A 16,831-nucleotide genomic window follows, 5' to 3' on the forward strand; every position below is an offset into this window, starting at 1 on the left:
TGGTGATTGGACATTTAAGTCAACAAATGAAAAATAACCTTGAAACAGAAATTGCTAGTTTATTCTTAGTAAACTTCCTTTTCCTTTCATAGAAATAAATCAAACTATAATAGAATTCTACAAAAATTTTAACTGAAAGGCTCTTAGCAAAATTTATATTTCTATTAATATTTGATATTTAATAAATCTAGACTTAATTTTAAAGTATGATATAAGATTTTAATGTGTAACTTTGCCTTTAAAGCTAATAGTTTTATAATAGAAGTGGTCCCCTTATAGTTTATTTTGGAACTTAGCTCACCTTCATTCAATTTTATAATTTATCTTTTGAAACAGACTCAGTGAAAGTTATTATGTTCACACTCAAAGAGGAAGAATTTTTCTTCTGATTTACACTGAATGAGTGAGCATTAGCTGGCTCTTCAAGTTAGGGTCTTAATTATTCTCTTGTTTGACCTTTGCCTGTAACATTTGGTTTGAGTTGTGTTCTTCTCTTTGACTTTAAGATTCAACCACTGGCAGGAGCCTTATTTAATCTTTCTATTGAGCTGTTTCATCTCCTTGAATAGGGCATAAACCTATTCATCAACCTATCTTTCATATGGGCATGCTGTTCTGGAATACTATTAAGATTGAGTGCATTGTGGCAGAGTGCATTCTATTTAAAAAGCAATGTAATATGTTTCAATGTGATTAAGAACAAGGGTGTTACAAGTGCAAGATATAGTAAAATTATAACACTCAGGGCTTTTTACATAATGTACTATGCCTAATGTGCACACAGTTGATTTAATTTTTTACTTTAGCTTTTTAAAAGCATGGTGATTCTCATAAATGCTGCCAATATGTTCTGATGTTTCATTCCTTAAATACATGAGTTGATATGCTACTATAAATAAATTATATCAAGTTCCTGAGGAATCAAATTTCTAGTTTGATTTATACATGCAGAATAGGGTCTTATATAGTAGATTTAATCTGACTTCATAATCAGAATGAAAACAAGAAAATGAAAAATCTATAGAATTTTTCTGGGGTGAGCAACCTCTATTAAAGAAATTCAGTATTCATTTATTAGCTAATCTAATAAAAATAAAGTTCTTTCCTAATTAAGAAAGAACTTTTACCAAGAAACATTACAGAAATTCAAGTGTGATTTTGAATCTTTGCTTTGTTTCTGCTCTTTGTTTTGTACTAGTTTCTTGATTGTATAATAACAAATGTGGTATTTAACTGATAGATGTTTTATGCTTAGATAAAAACACTGAAAAGCAAAATGTCTTTGCCTTCAATTTAGAATGGAAGTAGCACTTATTACTCCTCTTTGGAATAATAGAATTTTAGACCTAGAAGCAATTTCTGAAATGGAAGCTGGCTCCTTAGCTGACAGAGGAGGTCTGGGGTGAGTGGTTAAAAGGACTCTCCAAAGGTCAGATAGTGAATTTGTGGTAGAAATGGAGCCAGAACTATGTCTCTTGACTAATTTTTCTTTCACTATACCACAGGACTCAAATTCAGATTACAATGCCATTTTCTACTCCTTTGTCTCACTGAATTATTTAAGTGTGATAGCTTTGTAATATACAAACTTGGTAACTTTACGCAATGTCTTTTCACAACATGTGCTAATTGGGCTTTATGAGTTTGAAGGTAAACTGACAGTAGGATCTGACTGCTAATATGTTAGTGGTATGTGGAGCCAAATGAATTCTAACATGAAAAATAGTTTTTTTTTATATATTCCCAACAATCTATAAGGCCAAAAATAAAAACAGTAGTAAGAATATTTAATGAAATGGGTTGTAAATATATGTATTTAAATGTTTTTTGAATGATTTTGGACAAGTCCAAAATAGTTCTCTAATGATTTTGGTTTGCTTTTGAGATAACTGGGTGATTTCTGATTTCCTGAAAGTGTTTTAAGGCTTTAAAGGAATTATCTCATTTATACATCTAGTGTGGATCATCTCTTAAAGCTTATTGGCATTGTATGATGTAGGTAATAGCATTAGCTCCATTTTTATGACTTAGAGAACATGATATATTATGTGGATGTCAAAGGTGGGGTCTGAACTACAGGTTTTTCTCAAAATCCTTGGTTCTTTTACTACTAAGCTCTTTTGCTTCCACATTGCACATAATTTCTTCTGCTACAAAATGCCACTAGTTGCTATAGTGAAGTTCTCAATGGGCCATTAATTTAAGTTGAAAAGTTTTACAATTGTTACAAGTTTCAGCAGCATACTTGAGATTTCTCATGCTTACATTTGGGATCTAGTGATAATTTCTGGTGATATCTTTAATGTCAGTTTCCCTCTTCTTTCTCTTTCTTTGTATTTAATATCAAACTTGTACACTTTGCTTTCTACTTGATTGATTTGGGGCAACAGTATGTGCCTTGTGCTTTTTTTTTTTTTTTTAAGAACTTCATTTCTATTCTCATAAGAATAAGTGATTCTTTATTACTCCCAACTAAGATTAAAGCTTCTAGTTGTTGGCTCCTAAGTTCTAAGTTCTTACCTTCCTTTTTGGAAAATTTATTTCCTTAGTATCTCAAGATTGAAAGAACCAGGAAGGAATACCTACCAGTTACCCACCTGTAGACTGTTCTTACACACTCCAGCTTGTACTACAAGGTTCTTCTAAGCTTTACTACTCATTAAAATTTTCGTTTCTTTCCCCTTTTGGCTATGTCATACCTGCTTTTTTTAAACTAAGATTAATTCTTGGTTTGTACCTTAAATTTTTCAGTTTGTGAGTACCAATTTATAATATTGACTATTAATAGTTGTCTTGTTTCTCTTTCACTGATATTTGTACTTTTTTTTTTTACAAAATAATTCCTGGAATTCAGAAACCATACAATTAACATTGCATTTGGTAATTAGAAGGTATTTTGTAAAATTTGTCCTGTAAAAAAAAGCAAAAAGAAGCTACAAATCTGAGAAATCAATCTTGCTCACCTTGATAGAATAGGCAGAAACAAATCATTATGGTGTCCAATAAGAACAAGCAAAAAAATCATACTCTGTAAAAGTAGATTCATTTTAATGATACAGGTAAATGTTTATAGTGTACTTTTGAATAGTGGCTTCAGATTTTATTTTATCAATGACTCCTTGTTTTGTCCCATAATCCTATTGGACCATAATACTGTGCCTAGAACTCTGGATTGACCCTTTGACCATTTCACTTTTTGTTGTTTGGGGCAAACACTTTTTTACTTTCGTAAAAGTTAATACTGCAGGTAATAGTGTTTCCTGAAACACAGTTTGAAAATTCTTGCTTTAGAAGGGTGGATACAGAGGATTTTTCCTCATTTATTTGAGAAGACCGAAAGATTGTCAGCCTAAATAGGACCCACATCCCTGTATCCACAATGCATAAACAGTTGTCATCATTTTAGTGTCACCATCATTCAGTCTTCATTTGTACTATCTAATGGAGCTTAAATCAATTAGGATACTTAGGGTAGGCTCTCTCTGTGCCAAATGCTAATCAGAAAAATAAAGCAGAATCCACAAGATGACAAAAAGAAATCATGTTCTTAACCCTTCCTCTAAAGTTAGAATGCTTTTGATTCCTTCCCCAGAATCATTTACTTTTTTCTGCTGAAAGGGAATAAAGTAAAAAAATAATGGAACAGAGAATAATTGAACAATGTTTGGGGTTTTTTTGGAGGGGATCAGTATCTCTTGGTGTTTTTATGAATTTAGGTTGTGGTGGTTTCTTAGGCTGTTTTATTTTTTTATATTCATATAGAAATGAGCCTGAACTTTCAACACATCGCTACTTCTATCACCCTAATGCTACTGATAGCTTTCTGTGTATAACACATTTCATTTCATCTTCACTGGTAGAAGAATAATAAAGGGCAAATATTGGAAATGGAATTGCATGCTATGTATGAAAAAAGGCATGTAGCACATTTAAAATGGTTCCTATACACTGTGCACATAACATAAGAAAAAAGTTTTATTTCAGTTTAAAACCTCTTTAATATGAATGTGTTGAGAAAATTGCAATTTCTGTTAGTATTTGAACATTATGGTTCTTGTAGTCTTCCTTTCTTTCTTGAGCCATGTAATTTTTCCCCCCATGGCACTGTCTCCTTCCCCTTGAGTAAATAGTTTTTCACTTGTGATCTCTGTTTTTCTCAAATCACACATTAGATCTGCTGCCTTTTTAAATTGATGTTCCCTAGTCCACATGCTTCCTTCTGTACTGTGCTTGGGAATTCTGAAATTTCAAGGGGGTGGCATACTTTAAAAAATTCTGGCATTTAAGATTAGGTTATGCAACTTCCAAGAATGATCTCTACCTATAAAACCTCATAATAGAGGCTTTATAAGTAGATGGATGTATTGCTTTCTTGGGAGTTGATAGCATTTGGAAAATTTATGATTGAGAGGTGGGATTGTAGATTCGTAATAGCCGTACTTTTGCGGGTATTAAATGGTGAATTCAGGACAGAAGAGAAGTACAAATGGGAAATGTTCAGAAAGAAGGAAGTAGCCTTCACCTCAGTTAGAGGCAGAATCACATAAGCAGCTAAGCAGTTCCGGAGGTTGATATAAGGACAGGCTTTCTTTAGATTGTTCACACATCTTCCTTTGTAAGCAACATAAATAGCAGCCCCCCCTCCCCTCCAACACACACTCTGCTCCTTTTTTCCTTGCAGACCTCCACTTAAATGTCACCACCTCAGAGGGAATACTAATTGAAAATAGGAAGCAGCTCCCAAGTCTCCTAGCATCAGTTTACTTTATTTCACCATAGCACTAACTACCCAGTACTTCCTTTCTCAGTATTTTCTTGTATGCAAATCCCCTTTCTCCCCTGCCTTTTTGCTCTCCCTTCTTCCCAACAGTGGGTGTAAGTTCAGTAAGTGCAGAGGTCACGTCAATTGTGGTGACTGCTCCATTGGAAGTCCCTACAATGAAACTTGCGCTTAGAGGACAGTGTCTCTGGCTGGACTGTCATGTGCTTGAGAGTAAGACTCTGCCTTATCTTTGCATGATGACTTCATGTCTGTTGGATTGAATGAATTAGGCTAATATTGAGGGAAAAATCTTCATAGTAATGACAAAATAGAATAAAATTTCAAATGAAGATATTAAGTTTCTTTTTTCCCCTCTAAATAAAAAGCAGCACCAGTCTGCACATAGCTGGCCAACTGTAAAACTTGGGGTAAAACTTTGATGCCAAAAGGCTGTCTCAAGAGTTTTTTCTGCTACATCCAGAAACTATGAGGTGATTATTTTAAAAAATGGGATCCACAATGACATCTCAATGTATTTGATTAAATGATAAAAAAAAAAAAACCACACAGAGGAACTATGTTTCTGATGACACACTGAAATGAACACTCTGCTGTCAAATATTGAGAGGTTCTTAGTCACTCCCTTAGATGATCATTTTTTACATGTTAACATTGCTTTTCTGCTGGGCCTTTGGAAATACGGTATTCTGAAAAACATTTTCCCAAGCCTTAACTAAAAAAAAAAAAAAAAAAAATCATGGTCATCCTTTAAAATAGAATTCTCAGGATTTTTTTCATTTGAGTAATTCCAGGAAAAACATCTAAGTCTGCCTCTGAGTTGAACTGTCTCTGATATAGTTTTAGTTTTACTATTTCCTATTATATAGTTTTACAATTTCCTGTCAAATTAGCCTAGATATACCTTTCCAATAGGCCAAACATTTGAACAATGCCATATATTGGAAAAAAAGTTATTATAATAAAGTGAAAATCAAAATCAACAAGCAGCTATAAATCAGAGACATTCTACAGAGGGGAGGAGACGGGAGTAGGATCAAAACGGGTGGGAAGAGCACAAGGGACTGTGGTGATAGTTCACGGGTGAATTGGTGGTGGGAATTTTATGGGGACTAAAAGATGAGAAAGCTTACATTGTAAAAAAATAAATGAACGATGTAAAAATATATAAAAAATAAATTATTGAATTAAAAAATCTATTCATAAAGCCCATTAGATTGGAAAATATATTCTTTTGAACTGAATTAAATGAAGTTCTGCCTTTAAAAAAATTAAATAAATGATCCCCATTTTTACCCACTTGAACTGATGTGAATTTCTGGGTCTTCTAAGTTTTAGCCAAGTATTATCTATTTATTTCCTCATGCTTCCCAGCATGTCTACTTACACTGACTATTCCATAATGCTTTTTGACTTTACTAACACCATCACTTATACTTTCTGCTTGCCATCCAGGCCTTGCCTCTCAACTGTCTCCTCTTTAGCCCCATACTAAAGGTATGTTTGATTAGTTCAATCTCAATTTCAGAAATAGTAGGCTGGCTTCAGAGATGAGAAGAAGCCTGAGACATAACCTTAGACCAAAAAAGTACAGAATTTAATTGGGATGAGTATGGGGCTTAATAGTGGTACATATACATTAGATTTAGCTACTATGATGGCATGAGAAAAAAGGTTAAACCTAGAAGAGGAAACTACCATTTTTGTTTTAAAGTTTGGGAGGTTCTCCAGAGGAGGCTGTATTTGTCAGTCCTTGAGCGGTGAATCCTGAAGAGGTAGAGGAATGTGCAATCTCTTCCTAGCTAGCTAGTTGTATCTAGTTTATTTCCTTAAAAATTTATGAAATTTGGGCCTCCCCGGTGGCGCAGCTGTTGAGCACTGGGTTGGGAAGCTGCCCGCAGCCTCTGCAGCACTGGTTCGATCCCCGGCTGCTCCCTGGCCACCAGAGGAGGGTCCCACATGACGCGCAGACCTCTCCTGCCGCCCGCTGCTCCCCTCAGCAGTGTGCTTCGGTCCTTCTGCCTGCTCTGCTCCCTGCTCTGGCTCTGGTGGATTCTCTCACCCTTCCGCGCTTCTGACTGCACCCAGTGCTTGCATAAATAAACAAACAAACAAACAAACAAACAAATAAATAAATAAATAAAAATAAATCTTTAAAAAATTTATGAAATTAGTTGATTATCTTTTGTGACCACATTTCTTTTTGGCATTGGAAGCAATTAAATTTTTAGAATTACAATCATATTTAAAAAACCAGCCCGTTAAAAATAATTCAAAAATATAACTCCAAGTTCCCTGATGTTATCTTTAAACCTTTCAGGGAGATAGGAGAAGTGACACAAATAGGAAACAATTTTGTTGTTTAGAAATACTATCTGGGTTGGGCCTCCCCGGTGGCGCAGCGGTTGAGCGCTGGGTTGCGAAACTGCGCACGGCCTCTGCGGCGCCGGTTCGATCCCCGGCTGCTCCCCGGCCACCGGAGGAGGGTCCCACATGGCGTGCAGACCTCTCCTGCCGCCCGCTGCTCCCCTCAGCAGTGTACTTCGGTCCTTCTGCCTGCTCTGCTCCCCGCTCTGGCTCTGGTGAATTCCCTCACCCTCCCGCGCTTCTGACTGTACCCAGTGCATGTATAAACAAAAACAAACAAACCAGCAAACAAATAAATAAAGCATGCCTCTATTAAAAAAAAAAAAAAGAAATACTATCTGGGTTGAAATGTGTTGAATTGAAGCAGGGGAGGTGGTGGTGGCAAAGGTGGTGGTGGTGGTGTGTGTGTCTATGCTTACAAAGACAGACTGTTGATTTTTGTTCTTTTTCAAATGTCACAAGTGTAAAGGCTCTGCCATGCTCATTGGCAGTACAGTGCTCATTCTGTTACATGTTAGCCCTGGACTTCCAAATGTTCAACAGAACTGTTGTGGGCAGAGAGTTAGACCAGGCAGTAACCTGTTTGACTGTTCTTGGGGGCTCTGATGTGGTAGAACTAAAGCAGGAAGAGAAGGAGTCCAAAATACTCAAGCTAGAAGGGGCTTTTGGGATAAAGTAGTGATAATAACTAGTCTGGAGAGAGAGAGTTTGGTGTGTTTCCTTCCCAAGGACTCTGTGTAGTAAATAAAGCAAAGCCAATAGTTATCAATGGATAACTGGGCCATATACTTAGCAAGTGTTCTGATGTTATATAAGCAAATACAGTGGAGAGAAGCTTTGGAGAAGAATCTACCAACTGTTTTCCACTGGTTTAGGGGAAAAAAAACCTGTTGCCTGGTGATTGGAAAAAAAGAATGTCTTATAGATCTGCAAGGTTTTTTTTTTTTTTTTTTGAGGGGGGTGTCAAAATGGGATCTTTAATTAAACTTATTTATTGCCTTTGTATATATAATTTATTATGTTAACATGAATTCATTTATTCATTTAAGGAGTGTTTACTTATCTGGACTTAACATAGCTCTTTTTCAAGTCTTTCTCTTCTGAAAGGAAGAATATTAAAAATCTCAGATAATAAGGCTTTGATATATTCTAGGTTAATGAAAACATGACCTTTTTTTTTTCCTTTTCATGCTTGTATACATTTTTTGCTCAGTTTAAAAATTAAACAGGTTAATGGTCAGTGTAAGTAAGCATCACACTACATATTGTATGTAAGTAATTTTTCCTATTATTTTGAAAGCACTTTCAGGGGGAGAAAGTCTAACTCACTTATAAAAATTTTCATCTATTCTTCTCATGCATGAAGTTGGGTGTTGTGTGCTGGTAGACCTGTGTGGTACATCTGGTTATTTGGACAGAGTTTTGAAACTCTGTAGCCTTGAATTACAAGGGTAGTAATATGGAAGGAGAAGAGAAATGATACGGTTATATCATACAAATTTCAAGATCTTCTGGCCTGAATTGTTAACTTTATTTTTAAAAATTTGGAATCATCAGCATTAGAACCAGTTTTATCTTGGATATTCAGCTTGCAAGAGAAGATTTCTTTAAAGTGGAAATACTTTATCTCACCAGTTGATGTAGGGAGCAGGAAGAAAATTTGATTGTCAATTCATCACTGTTCCTGTAAAGCAACTTCTATAGTAGGGTTAAATTAGTGTAGGATAGTGGCATGATTCTTAAAATAATTCAATTCAGCAAACATTTGTTAAGCACCTATTATTTGAGTCAGTGTTTAATGCCAAAAGTTACAGAGAGGAATGATGATGAGTGTTGACCTTAAGAGGCTTATTCTAGTGGAGGAGCCAAAAGGTGAATGAATGTTACCCACCAATCTGATAAGTGTAAACAGAGAAGCTTGGAAGAGTTGCATCTGAAAGAGCTAACATCTGGGATGGATTTGATAGGAAGAACTTCTAGTGATTTCGGCTAAATTGATATCCATAGTTTCAAGAATGAATATTAATCTCCCCATTTTGTCACCTAAAAAACCGGATCACTTTCTAAAGATGGATATTCCTTCCATATTTTCTGAAACTTGGTCTTTTATTGCATAGATCTTATGGATTATCTGATTCTTGAACAATTTGAAGGGCAATATAGGGTTTGGAGTGTTTAGATTTTATAAAGGTGATATAATGGTCAATCATCATCAAAATGATTCTTAGGTGTTACTGAGTGACAAAGAGTGATCCTAAATGTTGTTCTAATTAGTTTAAAATTAATTGCTTTATTTTTAGAGTACTATCTATTTTCTAAAATGTTTTAGTTCCTATTTCTTTTTAAGAACAAGTTAGACTATAAGAAAATGAAAATCAAAATCAACAAAAAACTATGAACCAGAGACACTTTTAGGGGGGCGGGGCGGGAGGGGAGGGATTGGGGTCAGAATGGGGGGGCTGCAATTGTATGGGGAATATAACAATAAAATTTATAAAAAAAAATAAATAAAGTATATGGGAAGACATAAAAAAAAAGAACAAGTTAGAAACGCATGTTAATAATTCTGGTTATAAAATTCTCAAATAAACTATTCCCCCTCATTTGATTTTCTTCAAATTAGAATTGTAAGTCTGTATTTGTGTTGCTACTGCTTTCTGTCATGTTGTATGTAAAATGTTCCCATTGTTTGCTTCTAATTAAGAATGGAGAGGGCTCTATAGGCATCCTTCACTGTTATTTATGAAAATAATTGCATTTAAAAATAATTGAGGTATGACATGCTGAGTGATTTCTTATAAAACCAGACTTCTATGGAATATTAACACATAACAGATCATTTCCTTTAGCGGGTGGGAAAAAATAATCCAAGACCTTCAACTATAAGATGTGCTCACTAACAGCTGTTTCCTATAATAGGAGCAATTTGCATGCAGAAAAGAGAAAATGAATTATACAAAAGGGTGTATAGAGAAATAGCTATAACTTCTCTGGCATGTACAGCAGCCCACAGAATAAACTTCCTTCAAATGACATTGGCATGATTAATCCCAAACAACCTGGACACTGAGACTGCTGTTCTGAGATGGAGCTCTGCAGCCTGGTTATGCCGTGCTTATAAATTCTAGCCTTCAAGCAAAGAGGGAATGTGGGGGAGCTCGGTGCATTCAGGGGCACACCCCTTCCAGTGCTCAGGGTATTTGAATATTCATACCAGGTTGGCAGGTGGTCAGTGGACACAGGACTGAAGCCATTCTGAGTTCTTCTGCTCTTTCAGTTTTTATTAGAGTAGTTTGTAAGGTCAGGTGAGATGCCTCATTTCTGATTTATTTCTGATGTCAGTTTGGGGGAGTTTTTCCTAAAGTGGGGTAAAGAAAACTGCCAAGTGTTTAAGTCCTACCTGTAGTTTACTCTTTGTCATCATACTTGTACTCATGAAATGACTGACCAGTTTTCATGCACATCATCATCTGTTATAGAGATGCCTCACACTTAGGTTTCTTCACATCTGCTTATATCACGGTGGTCATGCTTACAGATGTGTAGATAGTGTTGTCTCTTAAAGAGAAAGGAATGGGAGCTGTCTAGAGAGTCCTAACTCTAGGACCATGGACCTGAGTCGTCTTATTTAAATCTAGACTGCTTTACTTGCTGCTCCTTTCTATTGTCATCTGAAAAGCTTCCATGACTATGGGGTATTTTATGGGTTAGATTTCTTGCCTCACCCAGCTACTTATTGAGAACTTATGTGTACCAGGCCCTGGTCTGTATCTTTCCCATACATCATCCTCTTTAATCCTCACACTGTCTGCAATAGGCATCCAATGTTCAGACTGGAGTCACTTTGCAGAGAGGTTGGGCTTGGATTGGCATCCAGGTGTTGTGGGTGACATAACTTGAACCCTGACATTCTCTGTGTTCCTCAGGTAAATGTTTCTGTGTTGAAGAAATGAAAGGAAATTGCAGAAAAGATTCCTGAATATATGGTAATTAGAACTCAGTTGAGCGTCTAACCAATGAGTCAGACAGTTGATGCTTTGAGATGGTAAAAGAAGAGATAATAGTACTATGTAGTCTGGAAAGGTCTTGTAAAGAAATTGGGATTTGAACTAGCAGAGCATAGTGCAGAGCATTAGGTGTGATAGAAAGGGTATCAAAAAGCAGGGCATGGGTGGGAAAGGTTGTACATATTAGGGGGAATTGATGCCTTTGAGTGAAGCACAGGAGTTTTAGTGGGTGACAAAGGAGAAAGGCTGAAAAGGTAGGCTGGAGTTTTGGTGAAGAACACTTGGGTTATCTCCATATGTGGCCTCATTCAACATGTACAGTTTTACTCCTTTGCCATACTAACAAGTACAGTCTCACCTAGAATAATTCCAGTAGACTTGTGACAGGCTCGATATAATGGAAATTACAGCGGGATGAAATCTTATTTAGCCTCTCAAGACCTTACCTAATAGTTCCTACATAAGAAATACAAAAGCCTTATAGTTGTTTATACAATTTTATGATGTGAATAGATTTAAGTGTTTTTTTTCTATTTGTAACAATATTTTAATAAACATTCTTTTGGGAGAAAGAGAGGAACAGTGAATATTAGTGGGTGCCAATGACATTGGGCATCTGTGGGTTTGAGATTTTCTTAGCAAGAAGGGTGGTCCTACAATCCTATAGCATAGAAATCCTTTCTCCAAAGAAGCGATTTAGGGGTGGGGTGATTTGCATCAAGGACTAGATATACTTAGTATTTTGTGAAGAAATGTATGGGTGTTTCCATGTTTTCAGTCATAAGGAGCTATCCTGTTTCCCTGAAACTTTAGGGGAGGGTGGTAACACCTGAAGCCAAATTATTAACGATGATGGATAATGGTGATGAGCTACCCACCTTCGAGATTTATATAAAAAATTTACATATTTGCCTTATGTGGTATAAAGAATAGATTAAAAACTTAGCTGGGGGGGTTAGCAAGGGATTGCGGAAATTGAGGGTGGTTTAGATGGTAGAATTGGATTTTCTTTTTTTTTAAGGAAAGAATATCTTTTTGTCTTATTTTTAACTTACCTGTTTTCTCTTTTAATGTTGCAGTGTGCAAAGACCCACCTTACAAAGTAGAAGAATCTGGGTATGCTGGTTTCATTTTGCCAATTGAGGTTTATTTTAAAAACAAGGTATGTAGTCTTTATCCATTAATGTTTGCCTAAAAGGTCTTCTATTAGCCAAATGATGTTTACAGTAATTTGGATTAATAAGCACATCTATTGCTAGGTGATTTTAAAATAAAAGTTAAATTTGTCTCAGGAATTTTGGTTGTTATTACCTTAATTATAGAGGAGGTAGCTAACAAAAGATAATTTCAAATAAATAAAGTCAGACTATATGGAATTCATTGAATATTTCTTTTAAGAGAATGATTACCATTTTGAAAAAGTAGATTAATATGTTTGTAATATAGAAAAGATAAATTATGGTTTTTCAGTGATATGGTTTTTTGCTCATTTTCCTATTTCTAGAATTTTGGGGACTTGCAAAGAATAGTCTTTCATTTATCTTTAGCTGACACACCTGGTGCACATATACAGTTGTATCAAGATAAGAGATTATGGATTCTACTGCATTTAAAAGTTTTCAATAACATCAATGTGACAGAACTTATAAACTATATAATATTGAACAATTACTCAATGTCAATAAAGTTTACTTTCCTTTGTAAAATGGGGATAGAATAAGAGTATCTCTCATAAGGTAACAGGGAGGGTTGGATAAAATAAATCAGTGTATTTAGAAAAATGCCTCATTTGCAAGTAATCACTTAATAAGTGCTGACTGTTAACATACTTTCTAAAGTCCCAAAGTGAGATAACATACCTCTTTCTATTAAAGGTACAGAGCAAATTAAATGTCATGTCACCCAAACAAGTACTTGATAAAGTGTGGTCTTTGGACCAGCAGCATCAATATCACCCAAGAGCTATTTAGAAATAAGATTCACTGTAAACCAATGTTAACTTAAAAAAATACATACTGCAATATAAAAAAAAATTAGTAAGCAATACTTATAAATCGTGAAGAAAAAAATCAGAGAAAGAACTGAGGTTTTCAGGCTCCACCCCAGAGCTAAAGCAGTATCTTGGAGGTGAGGCTTAGAAGTCTGCGTATATATAAGCCTTCCAGGTGTTTCTCACGCACAATAAAGTGTGAGAACCACAGGTAAGTCAGTCTAATGTAATGTACCTTCCTTTGGCACAGTGCCCTGGTGACTATTGTCAATGTATAGAAGGCCCCACCTTTAGTTAATATAAAGCTCTTTATGATTAAGGGATAATTCACTTTCAATTAAACTGTAATAAAACTTTCTGTAGATTAGGATTAGCATGAGTAGGATAGATTAGCATGAGTAGGATAGATTTTGCTTTCCATATCTCTTGTTTCTTTCTGAGCCCATGTTCCGCACACACCACATTCTTGCTACTATTGGTTACCTCCCAACCTGCTACCTTATTACTAGTTTATAAAAAAGTTGTATTTTATGAGCATATTTGGCAGTATCCTATTTCTGTAGAGCTAAATATTTTCATGCTTATTTTGTCCTTGGAAGTCCACTGAACCCCTTAAATATGTTGTTTCATCCCATAGGTTTATAAGTAGTTTTTTTTAAAAGATTTATTTATTTATGCATATAAGAGCTGGGGTACAGGCCAGAGGTGTGGGGAGTGAGAGGATCCACCAGAGACAGAGTGGGGAATAGAACCGGCAGATTGACCGAAGTACACTGCCGAAGGGAGCAGTGGGCTAGTCAGGAGAGGTCTGCTTCGCCATGTGGGCAGCTCCCTGGCCGTCCACGGGATCGAACTCGTGCTGTGGACAGCTTTATAGGTTGCCTCTTAACCCCTGCACCACCAGGGAGGCCCTATAAGAAGTTTTGAGGGGTAAATAATATTATTCCTACTTTGTGAGAAAGGAAACTGAGTCATAGAGAGGTTGAATAGCTCGTCTAAGGTCAAACACAGGTGGAAATAGTTCAAACCAGATTCTCAATCTAGATCTTTCCATTGCCTTATGAGTAATAGGTCGTTGCTTACTTTTCTCAGTGGTGGTATCATGAATTCATGATTTTCATTATATCACTTCACTGAGTGTGTGCTAATGTAATATACCTTTACACTGATATATTGATTTGATTTTTTTCTCATTTCAAGCTGTATTTTCCTTAAAACACTAAGTTTTATCTCTTTCCCTAACTCCATAGAAAATTGATAAATAATTTATATACCATAAAACCATTTTAAAGTGTACAGCTCAGGGTGTTAGTATAATATGTTACCACTACCACTAATTCTAAGGCCTTTTTATTACTTTACAAAGGAACCCGATACCCATCACTTCTGCAGAAGCCCTTGGCTAGCATTGAACTCCTTCTTTTCTGTGTGTTTTCCTGTACCCGCCACTCCAAGTATATAGAATCATACAATATGGAGCTTTTCATGTTGGACTTCTTTCACTCAACATGTTTTCAAGTTTCCTTCATTTTATAGGATGTATTAATACTTGCTTCTTTTAATAATATTTTTATAATCTTCCAGTGTGTACATACAGAATATTTTTTTAATTCATTTAAAATTTAATGGGCATTTGACTTGTTTACACCTTGGCTGTTCTGAATAATGCTGCTGTGAATACGCATATACAAGTTTGTGTGTGGACATAGGTTTTCATATCTCCTGGGTATTTATCTAGATGGTGTTTTGTGGTCATATGATAACTTTTTGAAGAACTGTCAAGCTATTTCCCAAAATGACTACTAGTATTAGAAGTTCCCACCAACAACATAAGAAGATTCCAATTTCTCCACTTCTTTGCTAGCACTTATTATTTAATTTTGACTATAGGTATCATGGAGAAGTGGTATCTCATTTCGGTTTGATTTGTGTTTGTTTGATCACCTAAGATGTTGAGCATCTTTTCATAGTTTATTGTTCATTTATTTTCTTTGGGAAAATGACTGTTCATTTCTTTTATCCATTTTTTACATATTGATATATAATTTAAGTGGTTTTGTCTATGGGAAGGAATTTAGAGCCAATCTCTTGCCTACCCTCTTCTTTCAATATCATAAAAGCTTAATTAATGGAGATCATTTGATGATTTTCTTCCCCCTTGTCATACTCTTCATATCCTGTGTTTCATTTTATTTAGGCATGTGACTGCTCTAGAGTCGAGGTTTCAAGATAGAAAAAGATCTTGTCCCAAAGAAATTAGGGGTTAGTCAGTTACAATCTCTTATGAGAGGACCATACTGGTTATACTGCTCTTCTCGCATCACCAAACTTAATAAGGCTTTACATTGGCTTCACCGTGAAAAATAATGCTCCAGTGAAATATCTTTTCTCCTTTGTTTTTAACTTTCCTGGTCATTTTTACAAGCTTTCAGCTGAGTGGAGAAATATATTTTCTGAATTGCCCAATTTTCTTCTTTACAGATAACTGGACTCTCACTATAGATAAGATTTTAAAGGAGCAGAAATGAAGGATGAACAGGTAGCATGTATTGCCCACATGTGTGCACTTACAAACTCCGTCTTCTTGGTACTTTGGGTAGTCAGGCTTATGACTGAAAAGCATTATTTGTTTCCTTTGTGAGGAATTTTAATTTCTTAAGATATGAAGGAAGAAAGAGGCATATAAGATTTCAAAAGCAGTTTGCAACTTTAAGGCCATAAAAAAAAATAGACACTTGGACTGAATGCTGTAAAATAGAATCCATTTAATCTCCAGATTAGCTTATTTCTATTTTCTAGTTTTAGATTTTATACTTAATAATCTCCCCCTCACAGATGTACACAGAAATATGTGTGTGTATTCACATATGTCTGTGTGTATAATACATATTTATGTGTTTGTAATATGAAAAAGTAGGACACACCTAATTGGTCACAAGTAGAGAAATGAATTAGTAATGCTAACCCATTTATATTAGAATGCTTCATAGCAGTGAATATAGTAACATGGGTGTCTCAAGAAAAAGGTAACAACAACTTAAATGTTGTAGAACTGTATGCATGTGATTATGATGTCTTTCATGTATGTTTTTATAAACCACCAAAGTCAAGAATCAATGATGCTACAGAAAGTCATATGTATAGTAGAGGGCACGAGTTGAAATGCCAGGACAGGAACTAAAGGCTACTGGGGGGGAGGGACAGAGTAGCATATATTTATAAAATTTCATTTCTTTTTTTAAAATTTTTTTAAGATTTATTTATTTATGTATACAAGAACTGGGGTACAGGCCAGAGGTGTGGGGGTGAGAGGATTCACTGGAGACAGAGTAGGGAACAGATCAAGCAAATTGATTGAAATACACTGCTGAGAGGAGCAGAGGGTGAGTCAGGAGAGGTCTGCTGTGCCATGTGTGTAGCTCCCTGGGTGGGGATCGAACTCTTGCTGCAGTGGCTGCAGATAGCTTCATAGGTTGCATCTTAACCCCTTGCACCATCAGGGAGGCCATAAAATTTCATTTCTTTAAAGAAAAAAGTTAAACATGGTGACAGTGTTACTATTTGGTTTAATCCTAGTGGAAGGTACATAGATGTAGTATTTAAGGACTTTTCTATATGTCTTCAGTTTTTCATTAAAATGATAAATTATCACTCTGTCATCTAATTTATCTTGACAGAGTATCCTGG

General features: G+C 35.5%; 1 protein-coding gene across 2 annotated transcripts in view; it reads left to right on the plus strand.

The window, feature by feature from the left end:
• Positions 1 to 16,831, plus strand: part of MLLT3 (MLLT3 super elongation complex subunit) — a gene marked incomplete at both ends in the record, with an annotated part of 284,995 nt that overhangs the window by 155,470 nt on the left and 112,694 nt on the right. For both annotated transcript variants that reach the window (XM_084239270.1, XM_084239269.1), the window contains one exon: positions 12,234 to 12,316. In XM_084239270.1, the coding sequence (XP_084095396.1) occupies positions 12,234 to 12,316 (83 nt within the window). The remainder of the gene's footprint in view (positions 1 to 12,233; positions 12,317 to 16,831) is intronic.

The sequence above is a fragment of the Talpa europaea genome, assembly GCF_964194135.1.
Source record: "Talpa europaea genome assembly, chromosome: 7".
Lineage (NCBI taxonomy): Eukaryota > Metazoa > Chordata > Mammalia > Eulipotyphla > Talpidae > Talpa > Talpa europaea.